At 47.5% G+C, this 22,074-nt stretch overlaps 1 protein-coding gene across 9 annotated transcripts in view; it reads right to left on the reverse strand.

The window, feature by feature from the left end:
• LOC121570285 (ELKS/Rab6-interacting/CAST family member 1-like) overlaps positions 1-22,074 on the reverse strand; it is a 377,938-nt gene that overhangs the window by 353,095 nt on the left and 2,769 nt on the right. For 6 of the 9 annotated variants that reach the window (XM_045222183.1, XM_045222182.1, XM_045222181.1 and 3 more), the window contains exons 2-8: positions 21,914-22,040; positions 21,702-21,829; positions 17,330-17,407; positions 15,221-15,376; positions 14,702-14,794; positions 11,135-11,302; positions 10,681-10,848 (exon numbers count right to left, since the gene is read on the reverse strand). In XM_045222183.1, coding sequence (XP_045078118.1) covers positions 10,681-10,848; positions 11,135-11,302; positions 14,702-14,794; positions 15,221-15,376; positions 17,330-17,407; positions 21,702-21,829; positions 21,914-22,040 — 918 coding nt within the window. The remainder of the gene's footprint in view (positions 1-10,680; positions 10,849-11,134; positions 11,303-14,701; positions 14,795-15,220; positions 15,377-17,329; positions 17,408-21,701; positions 21,830-21,913; positions 22,041-22,074) is intronic. The other 3 variants (XM_045222185.1, XM_045222184.1, XM_045222188.1) reach the window with 1 other exon arrangement.

A 22,074-nucleotide genomic window follows, 5' to 3' on the forward strand; every position in this document is an offset into this window, starting at 1 on the left:
ACGCTTCTTCAGACTGGCTGTGGTGTAACACTGTCTGATTAGGGCCCTGGATCACACACACCCTGAGACACAGACACCGAGACACACACACACACACACACACACACACACACACACACACAAACACACCGAGACACAGACACCGAGACACAGACACCGAGACACACACACACACACACACAAACACACCGAGACACAGACACCGAGACACACACACACACACACACACAAACACACCGAGACACAGACACCGAGACACACACACACACACACACCGAGACACACACACACACACACACACACCGAGACACAGACACTGAGACACACACAAACACACCGAGACACACACAAACACACCGAGACACACACAAACACACCGAGACACACACAAACACACCGAGACACACACAAACACACCGAAACACACACAAACACACCGAGACACACACAAACACACCGAGACACACACACACACATATACATTTTAATCCTGCATATTTTAGGAAGAAGTTGTAGCTCTCTAGTTAGTTAATGCATACTGCCTCTCAACACACAGCAGCAGTCTCCAACATACTCCATCCTGTCTGCATCAGGCAGGTACAGACAACACATCATCACTATAATCAGTTCTGCTAATCAATGACCACTTCACAAAATGACTCTGTGTTGCTCTTCCCAAATAACCGTTCCCTTACTAATGACAGGATCTCATCTTAGACATTCCTGCCAAACTCTCTGTGGTCTGCGGTATTTAGGTAGATTATCTATCCTGCAAAAAAAAAATATGAACGCAATATGTAAAGTATTAGACCCATTTTTCATGAGCTGAAATAAAGAATAAAAGATCACAGACATTTTCCATATGCACAAAAAGCTAATTCCTCTCAAATTCTGTGCACAAATTTGTTTACATCCCTGTTAGTGAGCATTTCTGCTTTACCAAGATAATCCATCCACCTGACAGGTGTGGCATATCAAGAAGCTGATTAAATTCTGGCCACAGGCCCCTCCCCTTCTCTGGGTTTAACTGTCTCTCTTGCTGCCTCCGTCTCTCACCTCTTCTCTCTCTCTCTCTCCTCACCCTCTCTCAGCTCTGTTCTTTCTGTCTATCCCTTTCTCTATCTCTCTCCCTCTCCCCCCTCTCTCTCTCTCTATCTCTCTCTCTCTCTCTCTCTCTCTCTCTCTCTCTCTCTCTCTCTCTCTCTCTCCTTCCTCATTCTATCTCTCATCTTTCTCTATCTGGTTTTCTACTGTGGAACTCAAGATAAGGAAAATAGACTGCTATCCAAGGGAAAGCAGGGAAGGAGGGGGGAAAGGAGGAATAGTGTGAATAATTAAAGGGTGTTTTGTTTCACTTAGTGATGTGCCTCTCCTCTCTTCTCTCTTCTCCTCTCCCCTCCTCTCTCCTCCTCTCCTCTCACCTCATCTCCCCCTCCCCTCCCCTCCCCTTCTCCTCTCCTCTCCACCTCCTCTCCTCTCCTCTCATCTCCTCTCCCCTTCCTCTCCTCTCCCGCTCCTCTTCTCTCCTCCCCTCCTCAGCCCTGACCTCCCTAAACAAACCTCCAGCATCAGTCCTGACCTCCCTAAACAAACCTCCAGCATCAGTCCTGACCTCCCTATACAAACCTACAGCATCAGACTTGAGCTCCCTATACAAACCTCTAGCATCAGTCCTGACCTCCTTATACAAAGGAGGGGGTAAGGAGGGGGTGAGGAGGGTGTGAGGAGGGATGGGGTGAGGAGGGGTGAGGAGGGAGTTGGGTAAGGAAGGGGTAAGGAGGGTGTGATGGAGAGAGAGAGCAGACCCTGCTCAGAGATGCAAATGAGGGTTGGGCTGACTGGCACATGAATGGGTGAGCCCTGACATGTAGGTGGCACGCCGCCAGGCTTTGTGTCTGATGCACCCGCCACACACAGGAGGAGAGGAAGACAGGAGGAGGAGGAGGAGGAGGAGGAGGAAACTTCCAGAAACTTCCTCCAGTCACACAGAGACAAAAGCAAAAATGATGCTGTCTCCTCTCTTTCATCCCTTGTTTGTCTCTTTCTCTCTCTCTGTCTATCTCTCTCTCTCTCTGTCTCTGTCTCTCTCTCTCTTTCTCTCTCTCTCTCGCTCTCTCTCTAACTCTCTCTCTCTCTCTCTGTCTCTCTCTGTCGCTCTCTCTCTGTCTCTCTCTCTCTCTGTCTCTCTCTCTCTCTGTCTCTCTCTCGCTCTCTCTCCGTCTCTCTCTCTATCTCTCTCTGTCTCTCTCTCTCTCTCTCTGTCTAAATAAACATAAATATGGGTTGTATTTACAATGGTGTTTGTTCTTCTCTGGTTGCCCTTTTCTTGTGGCAACAGGTCACAAATCTTGCTGCTGTGATTGCACACTGTGGTATTTCACCCAATAGATATGGGAGTTGATTTTAATTATTTGTGGTTATGTGTAATCTGAGGGAAATATGTGTCTCTAATATGGTCATACATTTGGCAGGAGGTTAGGAAGTGCAGCTCAGTTTCCACCTCATTTTGTGGGCAGTGTGAACATAGCCTGTCTTCTCCTGAGAGCCAGGTCTGCCTACGGCGGCCTTTCTCAATAGCAAGGCTATGCTCACTGAGTCTGTACATAGTCAAAGCTTTCCTTAAGTTTGGGTCAGTCCCAGTGGTCAGGTATTCTGCCACTGTGTACTCTCTGTTTAGGGCCAAATAGCATTCTAGTTTGCTCTGTTTTTTGGTAAATTCTTTTCAATGTGTCAAGTAATTATCTTTTTGTTTTCTCATGATTTGGTTGTGTCTAATTGTGCTGCTGTCCTGGGGCTCTGTGGGGTCTGTTTGTGTTTGTGAACAGAGCCCCAGGACCAGCTTGCTTAGGGGGCTCTTCTCCAGGTTCATTTCTCGGTAGGTGATGGCTTTGTTATGGAAGGTTTAGGAATCGCTTCCTTTTAGGTGGTTGTAAAATGTAACGGCTCTTTTCTGGATTTTGATAATTAGCGGGTATCGGCCTAATTCTGCTCTGCATGCATTATTTGGTGTTTTACGTTGTACACGGAGGATATTTTCCCTTTCCCTGTCTTTCCCTCTTGTCTCTGTCTATCCCCATGTCTATCTCTCTCTGTCTCATTTTCTCTCCATCTCCTTTTACTGTCTCCTCACTAACAAGGCAGAGAAACAAGAGCTGTAACATGCTCTCATTCAGTCACACAGAAAACCACTAACACACAAACAACACTACACAGACTAAACAAAACCTTGTTGCTCTCAATTCATTCCACTCTCATGTAGCCTTTTCAGCTTGCATCTTTGAACTCACACACAGTCCTTTTCTTTGGGGAGGAAAAGGGAGAGACTTGGAGTTCTAACACGGCAGAGAGAGAGAGAAGAAGAAACAGAGGAGAGAACAAAACAAAACAAAGATCAAAACTCCCGTCATATCGGAGAGGGAGGAGAGAGTAGAGAGGAGAGAGGAGAGAGGAGAGAGGAGAGAGAGAGAGGAGAGAGGAGAGAGGAGAGAGGAGAGAGAGAGGAGAGAGGGAGAGAGAGAGAGGAGAGAGAGAGGAGAGAGGAGAGAGAGGAGAGGAGAGAGGAGAGAGAGGAGAGGAGAGGAGAGGGAGAGAGAGGAGAGGAGAAGAGAGGAGAGAGGAGAAGAGAGGAGAGAGAGGAGAGAGAGAGGAGAGAGAGAGGGGAGAGAGAGGAGAGAGGAGAGAGGAGAGAGGAGAGAGGAGAGAGAGAAGAGAGAGGAGAGAGAGAGGAGAGGAGAGAGAGGAGAGAGAGGAGAGGAAAGAGGAGAGAGAGGAGAGAGGAGAGACAGAGAGGAGAGGAGAGAGAGAGAGGAGAGAGAGAAGAGAGGAGAGAGGAGAGAGAGGAGAGAGGAGAGAGAAGAGACAGAGAGGAGAGAGAGGAGAGAGAGAAGAGAGAGAGAGGATAAAGAGGAGAGAGAGGAGAGAGGAGAGTTCCAACCTAAGAAATAGTGTCCTTTATTTAGCTTGCCAAACAGACGCACACAACCACACTCTGCTCAGTGTCAGGCTGTGTGTCTGACTGGGGGTTTACATACTTCAGTGAGGCCTGCTGAACTGTGTCCTGTCACTCTTTGTTCCCCTACGCTATTTAACAAATGTTATTTTCTTCACTCTGTCCTTCTGTGAACTCCCATATCCACCGAGCCACTCTCTTCATCCAAACCACTGATCTCAATATTATGGTTGGCCACAGCACAACCTGCTTCTCTCCCTGCTACCACCTTATCTGCCCTTTAAAAATAGAATTAATGGAATTTCTTTGACTTGTTAAAAGGCTAAGCGCCCTTTTAAATAACAAAAAACACAACATAAATAAACTGTAAAGGAGAGATAGCGAGAGAGAGATATAGAGAGAGGGTGAGCAAGATAGAGGAGAGAGAGAGAGAGAGAGAGAGCTCAGAGACGCTCCATGGTGAATGGAGAAAAAGTCTTTCAAACAATCTCTCTCTCTCTCCCTCAGTCGCCACTCGCCAGTATGAGTGTTGTTAGAGGGAAAGCACTTCAATCGAGATAGAGAGAGCGAGAGAAGCCTTTGGGAAAACAAGCACAGAGTCAAACAGCTTTACAGAAGTGTTGAGAAGACCAAGGCTTTCTCAGAGGGAGGTAGTGTAGTGTACTTCACACAGCTCTGAGTATGTCTGTGCCCTACGTTAATGTTCTGTTTGTGTGCCCATGGGTAAGAGATCAGAAGAGGGGGTTTAGGCCAAACTAGGCCTTTATAGTGGGGGCATGTCTGGTACTGCTGGTTGGGCTGAGGTTTGGGCTGCTGGGTGACACAAGAGGAGAGAGGAGGGGGTTTCACTCTGAAGCTTTACCCCTCTCCCTCTATCCATACCTCTCCCTCTATCCATACATTCATTCTGTAGGGGCCAGGGGCCAGCCACTCTCTCTATCCACACTCTCTTCATTCTGTAGGGGCCAGGGGCCAGCCTCTCTCTCTATCCACACTCCCTTCAATCTGTAGGGGCCAGGGGCCAGCCTCTCTCTCTATCCACACTCCCTTCAATCTGTAAGGGCCAGGGGCCACCCTCTCTCTCTATCCACACTCCCTTCAATCTGTAGGGGCCAGGGGCCACCCTCTCTCTCTATCCACCCCCCCTTTATTCTGCAACAGGCCCAGCCTAGATATATTTCTCCCTGTTTAGATTAGTTTGACCTCATCACTCTTTGCCTGACACAAACAACTAACTTCCAACTGCCTTTCTTCTCTCTGATTACACTCAATGAAGAATATTTATATATCTCTGGAGCCTCACTAAAGGCCTCTCCCTCTATCTACACTAAACGCACAATCTCAGCCTCTCCCTCTATCCACACTCCCTTCATTCTGTAGGGGCCAGGGGCAAGCCTCTCCCTCTATCTACACTCCCTTCATTCTGTAGGGGCCAGGGGCCAGCCTCTACCTCTATCTACACTCCCTTCATTCTGTAGGGGCCAGGGGCCAGCCTCTCTCTCTATCCATACTCCCTTCATTCTGTAGGGGCCAGGGGCCAGCCTCTCCCTCAATCTACACTCCCTTCATTCTGTAGGGGCCAGGGGCCAGCCTCTCCCTCTATCCACACTCCCTTCATTCTGTAGGGGCCAGGGGCCAGCCTCTCTCTCTATCCATACTCCCTTCATTCTGTAGGGGCCAGGGGCCAGCCTCTCCCTCAATCTACACTCCCTTCATTCTGTAGGGGCCAGGGGCCAGCCTCTCCCTCTATCCACACTCCCTTCATTCTGTAGGGGCCAGGGCCAGCCTCTCCCTCAATCTACACTCCCTTCATTCTGTAGGGGCCAGGGGCCAGCCTCTCTCTCTATCCACACTCCCTTCATTCTGTAGGGGCTAGGGGCCAGCCTCTCCCTCAATCTACACTCCCTTCATTCTGTAGGGGCCAGGGGCCAGCCTCTCCCTCAATCTAAACTCCCTTCATTCTGTAGGGGCCAGGGGCCAGCCTCTACCTCTATCTACACTCCCTTCATTCTGTAGGGGCCAGGGGCCAGCCTCTCCCTCAATCTACACTCCCTTCATTCTGTAGGGGCCAGGGGCCAGCCTCTACCTCTATCTACACTAAAGGCACAATCTCAGTCTCTCTTTCGATGCAGTTTATTTACCTGATCTGAACCACTCATTGAGGACATGTAGCACTAACTCTGTCCTGCCCTGTCCTGTCCCTGCCCAGTCCTTTTCTGTTCTGTCCCTGTCCTGTTCTGTCCCTGTCCTGTCCTGCCCTTTGCTGTTCTGTCCCTGCCCTGTTCTGTCCTGTCCTGTCCTGTTCTGTCCCTGTCCTGTCCTGCCCTTTGCTGTTCTGTCCCTGCCCTGTTCTGTCCTGTCCTGTCCTGTTCTGTCCCTGTCCTGTCCTGCCCTTTGCTGTTCTGTCCCTGCCCTGTTCTGTCCTGTCCTGTCCTGTTCTGTCCCTGTCCTGTCCTGCCCTTTGCTGTTCTGTCCCTGCCCTGTTCTGTCCTGTCCTGTCCTGTTCTGTCCCTGCCCTGTTCTGTCCTGCCCTGTTCTGTCCTGTCCTGCCCTGTTCTGTCCTGCCCTGTTCTGTCCTGCCCTGTCCTGCCCTGTTCTGTCCTGCCCTTTGCTGTTCTGTCCCTGCCCTGTTCTGTTCTGTCCTGTCCTGCCCTGTTCTGTCCTGCCCTGTCCTGTCCTGTCTGTTCTGTCCTGTCATGTCCTGTTCTGTCCCTGCCCTGCCCTGCCCTGCCCTGCCCTGCCCTGTTCTGTCCTGTTCTGCACTGTCCTGTTCTGTCCCTGTCCTGCCATGTTCTGTCCTGCCCTGTCCTGTTCTGTCCTGTCCTGTTCTGTCCCTGTCCTGTCCTGCCCTTTGCTGTTCTGTCCCTGCCCTGTTCTGTCCTGTCCTGCCCTGTTCTGTCCTGCCCTGTCCTGTCCTGTCTGTTCTGTCCTGTCATATCCTGTTCTGTCCCTGCCCTGCCCTGCCCTGCCCTGCCCTGCCCTGTTCTGTCCTGTTCTGCACTGTCCTGTTCTGTCCCTGTCCTGCCATGTTCTGTCCTGCCCTGTCCTGTTCTGTCCTGTCCTGTTCTGTCCCTGTCCTGCCCTGTTCTGTCCTGTCCTGTCCTGTCCTGTTCTGCACTGTTCTGTTCTGTCCTATCCTGGGTTGGATTCAGCGTATGCGTTCATCAAGGAGTCAGTGTATAGTCCCCAAGCCAGCCATGCTTCAGTGTGTTATGGTCATCAGGCCTGCTCTAGGGTTCTGTAAGCACAGGGAGTTAGAACAGCTACCTCAGGGGTCACCATGGAAACGAAATGTTGCTTCTTCAGACAACTGCAGAGGGAGCTCAGCTCTGTCTCTCTCTGTCTCTTTCAAAAGAAACTGCATTGGCTTAGCCCCCTGGTGACATGCTTAGGGGATGCGCTTTGAAAAGCTTACAGTGTGTGTGTGTGTGTGTGTGTGTGTGTGTGTGTGTGTGTGTGTGTGTGTGTGTGTGTGTGTGTGTGTGCACATACATGTGTCTGTCTATGCCTGTGTGTATCCTGGACAGGGTATGCTAGTAGCTAGCTAGGTCCCTGGAATCTTCATTAGAGGGGGGCAGCAGCCCCAGGAGGTGAGCTCTTCTCTGGACCTGTCTGTCTGTTTGTCTGTCCTGGAGGAGGACCTGGAGGATGGAGGATGGAGTGATGGAGCTAAGCGGAGGGGTGTGTGGTTGTCTGGGGGAAAAGTGATGAGGAACGCGGGCACACACACACACACATATAGATACACACACACACAAATATAGATACACACACACAAATATAGATACACACACACACAAATATAGATACACACACACAAATATAGATACACACACACAAATATAGATACACACACACACACAAATATAGATACACACACACAAATATAGATACACACACACAAATATAGATACACACACACACAAATATAGATACACACACACAAATATAGATACACACACACAAATATAGATACACACACACACAAATATAGATACACACACACAAATATAGATACACACACACACAAATATAGATCCACACACACAAATATAGATCCCCTCCCTCTCCCTCCCTCCCTCCCTCCCCTGGAGGACAGGGCTGTCAGAAAGATGGATGTGGCCCTGCTGGGGCTGGGGTGGGTTGGGATGACCCCCTGTCTCTAGGACAAGGCCACAGAGAGGGGAATGACTTCAGCATACTGTAGCCCTGTCTGTCCGTCCGTCCGTCTGGCTAGCGGCCTGTCTTTTTGTCTGTCTTCCTGCCTACCTGTGTGTCTGTCCACCCTTCTGTCAAACTGTACGTACGTCTGTCTGCCTGTGTGTCTCTCTGAGTCTCTGTCGGAGTGTCTACATACCTTGTGTGTGTGTGTGTGTGTGTGTGTGTGTGTGTGTGTGTGTGTGTGTGTGTGTGTGTGTCCCAGGTAGCTGTGTCACCTGTCTAGTTGGGTAGGGGTTCCTGTATGTATCTGTCTGTTGAAACCATTGGGCCTGTCTCCAGATCTGCTCCTATTACACCACCTCCTCTAGAGCTTCCTGATCAAACCGTGACCCACCGCAACCACACACACGCGCAAGTGCACACACATACACACACATTTTAGTCATTTAGCAGACGCTCTTATCCAGAGCGACTTACAGTTAGTGAGTGCATACATTTTCATACTGGCCCCCTGTGGGAAACGAACCCACAACCCTGGCGTTGCAAGCGCCATGCTCTACCAACTGAGCTACACAGGACCTACACAGACACAGACACAGACACAGACAGACACACACACACACACACACACACACACACACACACACACACACACACACACACACACACACACATACACACACACATCACATTACACAGACATAGACACGCACACACACAAACTGACCCAAGCGAAGGACCAGGAATCGTCCCCCAAAATCTTTATGGCTCTTAGCTCTCGCTGACTGACTGACAACGTTGAGGAGGCCAAAGAAAAACATGAGAGGAGAGAAAGGATAGTATAACGTTCTATCACGCTCTGACAGACTGGCTCTGCTACCCAAACGGCACACTATTTCCCTATATAGTGCACTACTCTCGATAAGAGCCCTATGAGCCCTGGTCAAAATAAGTGCACTAAATAGGGAATAGGATGCCATTTGAGACACATATTGAGAGTAAGAGCAGATTCATCTGAGGTCACATTGTTTCAGTATGATAAATGATCCATGTAATCTCATCCATCCCCAACAGCACAACCTCCCTCTCTCCTCTGCCATGTAATACTGCTGAGACAACCTCCCTCTCTCCTCCTCAGCCATGTAATACTGCTGAGACAACCTCCCCCTCTCTCCTCCTCAGCCATGTAATACTGCTGAGACAACCTCCCTCTCTCCTCCTCAGCCATGTAATACTGCTGAGACAACCTCCCTCTCTCCTCCTCAGCCATGTAATACTGCTGAGACAACCTCCCTCTCTCCTCCTCAGCCATGTAATACTGCTGAGACAACCTCCCTCTCTCCTCCTCAGCCATGTAATACTGCTGAGACAACCTCCCTCTCTCCTCCTCAGCCATGTAATACTGCTGAGACAACCTCCCTCTCTCCTCCTCAGCCATGCAATAATGCTGAGCCTGACTTCCTCTCAGTGAAACCTGACATGACACGTACACACACACACACACACACACACGTATACACACACACACACACACACACGCAAACTCTCTCACACACGCTCACACAAACACAAACAGAAAAACCTTCCTCATGGAGGCACTGGGAGCCAGGGCTCATGTTCTGCTGCAGGGTCACAGAAGAACCATTCTGGGTCGGCATTCTGGCCGGTTGATGACTAAGTGGTGATGGTTGATTACAGTGATCTCTGGAGTTATGAGACTCAGGAAATCTGAAATGTATTCTGGAGGACAATGGGGAGAAATCATTTTCCTCGTCTTTTTGGCTACTGGAGAAGGCTCAAACAAAATGGTCTCATATTGCCATCTAGTGGCAGTCAGGAAAAACAGGTCAGGCTAGCAAAATATGTGAATCAATAGAGTTGTGAATCAATAGAGTTGTGACTCAATAGAGTTGTGAATCAATCGAGTTGTGAATCAATAGAGTTGTGAATCAATAGAGTTGTGAATCAATAGAGTTGTGAATCAATAGAGTTGTGAATCAATAGAGTTGTGACTCAATAGAGTTGTGAATCAATCGAGTTGTGAATCAATAGAGTTGTGAATCAATAGTGTTGTGAATCAGTAGAGTTGTGAATCAATAGAGTTGTGACTCAATAGAGTTGTGAATCAATCGAGTTGTGAATCAATAGAGTTGTGAATCAATAGTGTTGTGAATCAGTAGAGTTGTAAATCAGTAGAGTTGTAAATCAAAAGAGAAGATTCACTACGACTGCAAATTCACTGAGTAGCCTGAGTGAAACTCAGTTTTCTTTCCAATAGAGTTTTGCCAAGAGGTGTGATTCTCCCTCCGTCACACTCTTTGTACATCCTTGAAACTTCCATAAGAGGAAACATTTGACCAACAAAATCATCACTTTGAATCATCACTCATGACATACCATCTTCTGGAGGACGTTGGCCTTGCGTTCCTTGACATCCAGCATGTCACACACACACACACACACACACACACACACACACACACACACACACACACACACACACACACACACACACACACACACACACACACACACACACACACACACACAGCCTCCACCCTGCCCCATACCTTCTTCTGCAGGACGTTGACCTTGCGCTCCTTGACCTCCAGCATGTCCTTGAGGTCGTGTACCTCTCTGCTGAGCGTCCCCTTCTCCTCAGACGTCTCCTGGATCTGGTTAGACTTCTTATTCAGCTGGGAATCTTTCTCTTCCAGACGCAGACGCAGAGCATCCACCTGACACACACAGACATCATCACAAATGACATCTACAGGCAAATAAATGTAATACTTACAGTCCAGTCAATAAGCCTCTCAGAGTAGGAGTGCCCTCCTATTTGTTATGATTTAAAAGACCAAACTGATCCTAGATCAGCACTTCTAGTCCTGCTCTGAGATGCTTTGGTGAACACGGGTCCGGTTCAGCAAACTGTAAACTATCATACAACAGTGTCACCAAGAGAACATATCCACAATAACCCTAGTAGAGCATTGTCAGGAGAGTTAACGCTGAGCAACATACCTCTGTCTGTAGAATAGCAGAGCGCTGTTCCTTGGCGGTCAGTGACTCCTTGAGGACCTCGATGTGCTGTTTGCTGTCTGAGAACTGGTTGGTTAGAGTCTCCAGCTTGGTCCTTAACCCCATCAGCTCTGTCTCCTTCCTGCTGAGGTCCTGCTTTACCTGGTCAATCTGAGCACAGAAATAGAATCAGTCAACCCTATAGCTTAGTATTGAGTGTCTTCATTCATACATGATCAGCCCTCTGTCTGTCAAAGGATATTGTCTCATCTATAACTGGGATTTTATTCTCTCTCTCTCTCTCTCTCTCTCTCTCTCTCTCTCTCTCTCTCTCCCTCTCTCTCTCTCTGTCTCTCTCTCTCTCTCTCTCTCTCTCTCTCTCTCTCTCTCTCTCTCTCTCTCTCTCTCTCTCTCTCTCTCTCTCTCTCTCTCTCTCTCTCTCTCTCTCTAATGAGGGCCTTTGGACCCAGACAGTTTTAGGAGCCCCCTGTGGAGGTCATTATACACAGTTGTGGCTGAAATAATGGCTGTGTGTACGTATGAGCATGTGTGCATACGTGCACGTGTCTCTCTGTCTCTCCAACGAGCATTACCTGTCAGTGTGTCTGTCTGTCTGCCTGTCAGTGTGTCAGTCTGTCTGCCTGTCAGTGTGTCAGTCTGTCTGTCAGTGTGTCAGTCTGTCTGCCTGTCAGTCTGTCTGTCAGTGTGTCTGTCTGTCTGTCAGTATGTCTGCCTGTGTCAGTCAGTCTGCCTGTCAGTCTGCCTGTCAGTGTGTCAGTCTGTCTGCCCGTCTATATGTCTGCCTGTCTGTGTGTCAGTCTGTCTGTCAGTGTGTCAGTCTGCCTGTCAGTCAGTATGTCTGCCTGTCAGTCAGTGTGTCAGTCTGTCTGCCTGTCAGTCAATCTGTCTGCCTGTCGGTCAGTTTGTCAGTCTGTCTGCCTGTCTGTCTGTCTGTCTGTCTGTCTATCTGTCTGCCTGCCTGTCAGTGTGTCAGTCTGTCTGCCTGTCAGTGTGTCAGTGTGTCAGTCTGTCTGCCTGTCAGTGTGTCAGTCTGTCTGCCTGTCAGTGTGTCAGTCTGTCTGCCTGTCAGTGTGTCAGTCTGTCTGCCTGTCAGTGTGTCAGTCTGTCTGCCTGTCGGTCAGTGTGTCAGTCAGTCTGTATGCCTGTCGGTCAGTGTGTCAGTCTGTCTGCCTGTCAGTGTGTCAGTCTGTCTGCCTATCAGTGTGTCTATCTGTCTGTCTGTCTGTCTGCCTGTCAGTGTGTCAGTCTGTCTGCCTGTCAGTGTGTCTATCTGTCTGCCTGTCTGTGTGTCTTTATATAACACTTGTTATTCTAGATAATAACTCCCCACACTGTAGCTGATGGGGTTTGTTACTGTGGGGATGTTTTTGCAGTGTCAGCAACGAGTGAACAAAACATCAATTATTTAGTGTGGGTGCACTAGGGTGCACTAGTCAATGTGCTGTCATTTTATCTGCTTCTACACAATATCCACATCATGTGTGCACAGCAGCTAGCCATCTACAAACACAGAACATAGTGGAGAGAGAGAGAGAGAGAGAGAGAGAGAGAGAGAGAGAGAGAGAGAGAGAGAGAGAGAGAGAGAGAGAGAGAGAGAGAGAGAGAGAGAGAGAGAGAGAGAGAGAGAGAGAGAGAGAGAGAGAGAGAGAGAGAGAGAGAGAGAGAGAGAGAGAGAGAGAGAGAGAGAGAGAGAGAGAAAGAGAAAGTGAGAGAGAAATGGGGGGAGAGAGAGAGAGAGAGAGAGAGAGAGAGAGAGAGAGAGAGAGAGAGAGAGAGAGAGAGACATGGCATCTCAGAGAGAGAGAGAGAGAGAGAGAGAGAGAGAGAGAGAGAAAGAGAGACATGGCATCTCAGAGAGAGAGAGAGAGATCGAGAGCGAGAGCGAGAGAGAGACAGAGACAGAGACAAAGACAGAGACAGAGACAGAGGGGCAGGTTAGAATTCACAACTGTATTTATGACACCAGCTGTCACTGTGGTGAAAAGGCGTGCAAAAAAACAAGAAAAACCGAATGAAAGAGAGCAAGAGAAGGAGGGAGAAACAGGTTAGGACATGCAGCTCAGTCCTCTACTGTGCATCGACAGTAGCATGTCCAGCAGTCACCCTAGAGAAGAGGCATGCTAAAAACAACCAAGAGAGAGAGAGAGATGGGAGAGAGAGAGAGAGAGAGAGAGAGAGAGAGAGATACTAGAAGCCATAAACATGGTGCCGTGGTTGTTAGTGTTCACAGCTCTACTCCAACCAGCGCAGGGAACTAGAAAGAGAGAAAGGAGAAAGAAAGGATAAGAACAGAGAGGAAAGATAAACGTGTCCCAGAGAGTCTAGCGTGATGCCAAACCTCTCAGTGCAGCACTGGGCAGCTCTGCGTCCCTGACCTGGATAGAGACCCAGTGAATGCATCTTACAGGGCAGCCGCCCACAGAATCTGCCTTTGTATTAACACTGTGTCTGGACTGATAAGATTGATACAGTCAAGTGTTTCATCATGCTGCCTTGTTGTTGGCTTCCAAACTCTTTCCATACACTGTCAAGACACACAAACATCGATCATACTGTCCTAAGGGCTCCTGGTGTTTCTTTTAAACGTGTCTTCTCTGCAAATCAAAAGGAAACGTCATCCCACAGCTTCTTTTGAAGTTTCTTAGAGGGAAGTTTCTCATTTCAGGGTTGGAAAATGTTATCTGTTCTTCTTTGCTCTCTTACAATAGATAACATTATAGTGATTCATATGGACTTGGAACAGCAGTCTAAATGATAGATAACATTATAGTGATTCATATGGACTAGGAACAGCAGTCTAAATGATAGATAACATTATAGTGATTCATATGGACTTGGAACAGCAGTCTAAATGATAGATAACATTATAGTGATTCATATGGACTAGGAACAGCAGTCTAAATGATAGATAACATTATAGTAATTAATATGGACTTGGAACAGCAGTCTAAATGATAGATAACATTATAGTGATTCATATGGACTAGGAACAGCAGTCTAAATGATAGATAACATTATAGTAATTAATATGGACTAGGAACAGCAGTCTAAATGATAGATAACATTATAGTAATTAATATGGACTTGGAACAGCAGCCTAAACAACATTATTAAGCTATGATTATACTGTATATAATATGTAACTGTATAATACAGTCTCAATAACACTGTAAAACAACTGTCCCAGGTCTTACTCATTCTGGCAGTGCTATAACTAAATAAGTAGCTGGACCAGAGGCAGTCCAAGCTCTGCAGACAACAATTATGTGGGTTTCTCTCGAGGTGAATGATCTATATATTTCTCTCATTGAGAATTGATAGATTTTTCTAATAGTGAACATTCTGGGTTTCTCTCACGTCACTCTCACGTTTCTCTAGCATAATAGTGGGTTTTCCTCTCATACCGGTCACGTGGGTATTCTCTTTAGTGAGGGTCAGTAAGGCAAAGCTGCTGTGTTGTGGAGGTCAGAAGGGATCTAAGAGGTTAAAGGTCAGAGTTCACAGGTTAAAGAGAGAGAGAGAGCACTGTGTGGTGAAGTTCTTCCTTACTGCAGACACCTCCTGCTGCAGGTCGGCAGCCTTCTGCTTAAGCTCCTCCCCCTGGACCTCTCTCTGAGATAGCTCCTCCTTCAGCTGCTCTACCTGTCAGGAGAGTCAGTTCCCTGGCTGTTACCAGGACGATAAGCACCACCACCAATCAGGAGCCACGATGTAGGCAGCACGGGGCCAATCAGCAACCAGCTTTGGACAGCCAATCAACAACCACCTTGCATGCTGTATGTCTGGTTCGCTGATCATCACACACGCCTTACAAATACAATATGGTATTTTCAATATAACCTTGGAAAAGTTTCCAAAAGCAGTCAATCATTGGTAACAAGAACACAATAATACATGAACACATGCTTGCCTCTAGTGTAGAGAGCAGGGTGCTGGTTCAAATGGAAAACATAGAAAACTGAAGGCCAGATCCATCAGTCACAGAAGGTGAATGATAATCAACATGCTCTTTAAACAGCCCTGTGTACTGTACTATGTCGACTGTAGTTTGTGGTGATCTGTTGTTACCTTGTTCTTCATGAACTTGGTGTGTGATCTGTAGACCTCCATCTGTTTCACCTCCTCCTCTCTCTCCTCAGTACTCAGAGCCCCGTTAGACTTCAACATCTGAATCTCCTCCTCCAGGTCCCTCAGACCACGCTCCAGAGACTGGACCTTAGAGTCCTACCACAGGAGAACACACACACAGTTAGACACACACACACACTTCCTCCATGTTCCTCAGACCACTCTCCAGAGACTGGATCTTAGAGTCCTGGGACGGGGTGTCACGCCCTGATGGAGAGAACTCTTGTTGGTTGGGTCAGGGTGTGAGTCTTCTGTTTAGATTCTATGTTTAGAGTCTAGTATTTATATTTCTATGTTTGGCCGGGTGTGATTCCCAATCAGAGGCAGCTGTCGCTCGTTGTCTCTGATTGGGGATCATACTTAGGCAGCCAGTTTTCCTGCCTGGGTTGTGGGATCTTGTTTGTGTTTCGGTGAGTTTGGCTTGTTTGTGTATAGCCTTCCGACGTCATGTTTCGTTGACTTTTGTTGTTTTGTCAGTGTGTATTCAGTGTAATAAACATGTTCGGACACCACGCTGCACCTTGGTCTGACCCGTCTCTCAACATTCGGGACATGGGGGGAGAGGAGGTTAAAACACACTAGCATGCACACACTCACCATTATCGTTATTTTATTATGTTACTATTTCATTTTTTGCAAATTTTTCGTACTTTTTAACTCTGCATTGTTGGGAAAGGGCTCGTAAGTATGCGTTTCACGGTAAAGTCTACACCTGTTGTATTCAGCGCATGTGACAAATATGACACCTTCTTATCCCTCCAGGTCTCTCCGTAGAAAGATGGAGTGTATCAAAGGTGCAAAAGGGTCAAGTTTAAAGAGCAGATGTGAGGGTATGGAAGAAAGGAAGCAGGATAAATATAGAGGTGGAGAACCAGAGGGATAACTATAGAGGTGGAGAACCAGAGGGATACATATAGAGGTGGAGAAACAGAGGGTTAAATATAGAGGTGGAGAACCAGAGGGATAACTATAGAGGTGGAGAACCAGAGGGATAACTATAGAGGTGGAGAACCAGAGGGATAAATATAGAGGTGGAGAACCAGAGGGTTAAATATAGAGGTGGAGAACCAGAGGGTTAAATATAGAGGTGGAGAACCAGAGGGTTAAATATAGAGGTGGAGAACCAGAGGGATAACTATAGAGGTGGAGAACCAGAGGGATAACTATAGAGGTGGAGAACCAGAGGGATAACTATAGAGGTGGAGAACCAGAGGGATAACTATAGAGGTGGAGAACCAGAGGGATAAATATAGAGGTGGAGAACCAGAGGGATAACTATAGAGGTGGAGAACCAGAGGGATAACTATAGAGGTGGAGAACCAGGGGGATAACTATAGAGGAGGAGAACCAGAGGGATAACTATAGAGGTGGAGAACCAGAGGGTTAAATATAGAGGTGGAGAACCAGAGGGATAACTATAGAGGTGGAGAACCAGAGGGATAACTATAGAGGTGGAGAACCAGGGGGATAACTATAGAGGAGGAGAACCAGAGGGATAACTATAGAGGTGGAGAACCAGAGGGTTAAATATAGAGGTGGAGAACCAGAGGGATAAATATAGAGGTGGAGAACCAGAGGGATAACTATAGAGGTGGAGAACCAGAGGGATAAATATAGAGGTGGAGAAACAGAGGATGGGAACAAGGAGGAGGTGAGGCCTGTTTGATGTTGACTGATCACAGTCAACACATCTTAGTCGTGTGTGTGTGTGTGTGTGTGTACAGGTGTGTACAGGTGGCAACACTTCTTAGTCAAGGTGTTGTCTGTGTGTCTATGTTAGTTATCTCATATGACTCACATTGTATTATTACAGTTTCTCACATTCTACAGGAAGTCAACCTCTCACCACACACACAAGCTTGGACAAACACACACACAACACACACACACCTTCATCTTGATGACGGTCTTGATGACGGTCTCACTTTGGCATTCTATGTGAAACATGAGCATAAACTCTCTCTCTCTCTCTCTCTCTCTCTCTCTCTCTCTCTCTCTCTCTCTCTCTCTCTCTCTCTCTCTCTCTCTCTCTCTCTCTCTATCTCTCACCTTCATCTCGATGACGGTCTGCAGGGCCTTGGTCTTGGCTGATTCAGGGGCTCCTTCATAGCTCCGTCGGTGCAGCTCCTGAGGAGAGACAGGGTAGACAGCAGCATGGTGGTGGTTAACACCCCGAGGAGAGAACACAACAGCATGGTGACTGCCATCATGACCAGCAGGACAGAAGACTGTGTGTTGGTCATGGCCAGCAGGAGCTATAGGGATGAAGTGTCTTTCCCTAGCCGTGATAATTCTGGCTAGCACCGTCGGGTCCATTCCACCATCCCACATCCTCACAAGTCAATGGAGAGTCGGCTTCAAAGCTAACGCTAATAGTGTTCTCAGAGCTAACGTTCAAAGCAGAAAGCTAACAGCGCTCTACTCCTTTAACCTACAACACTCAAACGCTTCCACTAGCGTTTTATGCTAAAACCACTAAAGCTAGCCTTCCTAATGGTAATCTAGACTCTTAATGTGTCTGCCCTTCACTAGTGTACTGTCTCTGTCTCTGAACCAGTTGTGATGTTAGAGAGAGAGAGAGAGAGAGAGAGAGAGGGGGACTGAAGAGAGAGAGAGAGGGGGGACTGAAGAGAGAGAGAGAGAGAGAGAGAGAGAGAGAGAGAGAGAGAGAGAGAGAGAGAGAGAGAGAGAGAGAGAGAGAGAGAGAGAGAGAGAGAGAGAGAGAGAGAGAGAGAGAGAGAAATCTAAGTCAAGTTGCCTTGCTCCTGTCCTGTGAATGATGGTGGCTGCCTAAGTGTGTATGCATCAGTGGTCCTGTTTAAAAGATAGAATTGGAGAATGGGAGTTGTACTGAGCGTCCTACAAACAGAACTAAGGCAGCCTCTCTAGTGGAGAAGACATGGCTAACAAAGGAGAGAGCTTCTGACGCTGGGGGCAGTGGTGGAAATGGACTGTCTAGTGCACACACACGACGACTGCAAAGGTATGGACACACACACATTCACATCATAGACACACACACAGACTCCCATGGATGACTTTTCTCACATTAACAAAAAATAGACTCTCTGTGACATGTGGATGTGTCCATGTCAAATCATGTGGAAATGTTTGTTCTACCCATCCAATGCTCTCTGGTCTTGGCCATTGTGGAGAGGTTGGAGTCTGTTTGATTGAGTGTGTGAACAGGTGTCTTTTATACAGGTAACAAGTTCAAACAGGTGCAGTTAATACAGGTAATGAGTGGAGAATAGGAGGGCTTCTTAAAGAAAAACTAACAGGTCTGTGAGAGCCGGAATTCTTACTGGTTGGTAGGTGATCAAATACTTATGTCATGCAATAAAATGCAAATTAATTACTTAAAAATCATACAATGTGATTTTCTGGATTTTTGTTATAGATTCCGTCTCTCACAGTTGAAGTGTACCTATGACAAAAATTACAGACCTCTACATGCTTTGTAAGTAGAGAAAACCTGCAGAATCGGCAGTGTATCAAATACTTGTTCTACCCGCTGTATGTTAACATTGCCAAAGCAAGTGAAGTAGATAATAAACAAAAGTGAAATAAACAATAAAAATGTACAGTAAACATTACACTCACAAAAGTTCCAAAATAATAAAGACATTTCAAATGTCATATTATGTGCAAATAGTTAAAGTACAAAAGGGAAAATAAATAAACATAAATATGGATTGTGTTTACAATGGTGTTTGTTCTTCACTGGTTGCCCTTTTCTTGTGGCAACAGGTCACACATATTGCTGCTGTGATGGCACACTGTGAATTTCACCCAATAGATATGGGAGTTTATCAAAATTGGGTTTGTTTTTTAATTATTTGTGTATCTCTGTAATCTGAGGGAAATATGTGTCTATAATATGGTCATACATTTGGCAGGAGGTTAGGAAGTGCAGCTCAGTTTCCACCTCATTTTGTGGACAGTGTGCTCATAGCCTGTCTTCTCTTGAGAGCCAGGTCTGCCTACGGCGGCCTTTCTCAATAGCAAGGCTATGCTCACAGAGTCTGTACATAGTCAAAGCTTTCCTTAAGTTTGGGTCATTACAGTGGTCAGGTATTCTGCCACTGTGTACTCTCTGTTTAGGGCCAAATACCATTCTAGTTTGCTCTGTTTTTTGGTAAATTATTTCCAATGTGTCAAGTAATTCTCTTTTCTGTTTTCTCATGATTTGGTTGGGTCTAGTTGTGTTGTTGTTGTTGTGTCCTGGGGCTCTGTGGGGTCTGTTTGTGTTTGTGAACATAGCCCCAGGACCAGCTTGCTTAGGGGGCTCTTCTCCAGGTTCATCTCTCTGTAGGTGATGTCTTTGTTATGGAAGGTTTGGGGATCGCTTCCTTTTAGGTGGTTGTAGAATTTAACGTCTCTCTCTCTCTCCCTGACAGTTTCCTTCCCTCCCTCTCTCCCCCTTTCTCTATTGCTCTCCTCTAACTCAACGCTCTCTCTCTCCCTCCCTCCATCCCCCCGCTCTCCCTCCCTCCCTCCCTCCATCCCCCCTCTCTCCCTCCATCCCCCCCTCCCTCCCTCCATCCCCCCTCTCTCCCTCCATCCCTCCATCCCCCTCTCTCCCTCCATCCCTCCATCCCCCCTCTCTCCCTCCATCCCTCCATCCCCCTCTCTCTCTCCCTCCCTCCATCCCCCCTCTCTCCCTCTCTCCCTCCTCCATCCCCCCTCCATCCCTCCATCCCCCCTCTCTCCCTCCATCCCTGGCTTTCTTCCCCACCACATCTTCTTTCCCTGCTCCTCCTTTCTCTCTCTCTCTCTCTCTCTCTCTCTCTCTCTCTCTCATGAACAATATGGTTCAGTGGAGATGAGTCATTCCTACTGGAACTAAAGCAGTGTTATTATGGGATAGATGATAGGGCTGTCCTTGTCCTTGTGTATGAGGCGCCCCTAGGCAACACATCTGTGGCACACAGAGTTGAATGCCTCTAGACACTGATTTGAGGTCAGTCTGTATTGAGTTTTCATACAAAGGTTATGGTTAGAACTGGGCTGTAGCCAGAGTAGACTGCATCTGGAAACTGATCATGTTTAAGGTCAGTATGTATCCCTAAAAGGTATGGTTAACCCTGGGCTTTAGGCAGTGTTGACTGCCCCTGGACACTGGTAAGGTCAGCTTTATCACCTAAAGGTTATGGTTAGCAGAGGGTGGAATGAGGGCTGCTCTGGGCTCACAGCATGGCATCTTGTCTGGTCAATACAGTCATGAAGACAAAGACAAATACTTTTTCTCAGCTTCCCAAACTTTTTCACCCATGCCCCCCTTTCATCACTGTGGTACATCACGTTTATTTAGCAGGGGTATACTTAATTTGCACTGTGTGGATTAATTCTCGAGACATAACCAAAGCTGTTATGAAACACTGGCGTGGCTGTGAACCTGGTACAGTTCCTCCTCTCCCCACTAGATGTCAGAGTGGTCCTACAGTTGCTCTGAGGCTGGAGGAGGTTAACAGGTGTCTGTGCTACTGCCTGACCAGAATACAGAACAAGAGAATGAAGAGATTCCCGACCTGTCAGAGTGTGGGTCTGAATGCTGATCAGACTGACTCTCTGTCCTCCTCCTCTATCTCTCTCCTCTGCTGTCGTTCTGGCAAGGCAAGGTCTGTGTATAGTAAAGGGGTGGTATTCTGGCAAGGCATGGTCTGTGTATAGTAAAGGGGTGGTATTCTGGCAAGGCAAGGTCTGTGTACAGTAAAGGGGTGGTATTTTGGCAAGGCAAGGTCTGTGTATAGTAAAGGGGTGGTATTCTGGCAAGGCAAGGTCTGTGTATAGTAAAGGGGTGGTATTCTGGCAAGGCAAGGTCTGTGTATAGTAAAGGGGTGGTATTTTGGCAAGGCAAGGTCTGTGTATAGTAAAGGGGTGGTATTCTGGCAAGGCAAGGTCTGTGTATAGTAAAGGGGGTGGTATTTTTGGCAAGGCAAGGTCTGTGTATAGTAAAGGGGTGGTATTCTGGCAAGGCAAGGTCTGTGTATAGTAAAGGGGTGGTATTTTGGCAAGGCAAGGTCTGTGTATAGTAAAGGGGTGGTATTTTGGCAAGGCAAGGTCTGTGTATAGTAAAGGGGTGGTATTCTGGCAAGGCAAGGTCTGTGTATAGTAAATGGGTGGTATTTTACACTAATGGTTGATTCGGGCAGGGGGATATTCCTTTAGAGTTTGACTAGGGGCTCCCAGGTTTGAGTGTGTTGCATTTGTAAGGGCTCTTGAAGTAGAGTTGTAATTAATGAAGTTATCTGTGGGGTTCTGTGGTAACAGTGGGATGTTTACATGAGAGTGACCTGCACATGATGACACTCTGAAGGAACTCTGTAACAACCATGGAGTGATTGAATTCTTTCCCCTCCCCTCCTCCGTTTCTCTCTCTTCCCCTCTCCTTCTCTCCCTCTCTCCCCCACACCCTCACCTCTCGTAGGGCGTTGGTCTCCTTGTCTTTCTGTTCCAGTAGACTGTCTAGGTGGTGGATGTGCATCTCAGCCTCAGCCAGTCTCCTGGTCCTCTCATGGTCCTCCTCTGAGGCCTTGGCTGACAGACCTGGAATACACACCATAGTGATGGTTTTAAGAGAGTGTGTGTGTGTGTGTGTGTGTGTGTGTGTGTGTGTGATCCCCACCATACCTTTGCTCTGCAGCATCTCCAGTAGTTTCTTGATAGACTGGTCTCTGGCCCCCAGGGTCTGTTTCTGACTGTCTATCCTCAACTCCATCTCCTCCAGGGTCTTCCTCAGGAGGAACAACTCTTTGGCCTGGAGGTTGCAATCAATAGAATTCAACTCAATT

The sequence above is a fragment of the Coregonus clupeaformis genome, chromosome 8, assembly GCF_020615455.1.
Source record: "Coregonus clupeaformis isolate EN_2021a chromosome 8, ASM2061545v1, whole genome shotgun sequence".
Taxonomy (NCBI): domain Eukaryota; kingdom Metazoa; phylum Chordata; class Actinopteri; order Salmoniformes; family Salmonidae; genus Coregonus; species Coregonus clupeaformis.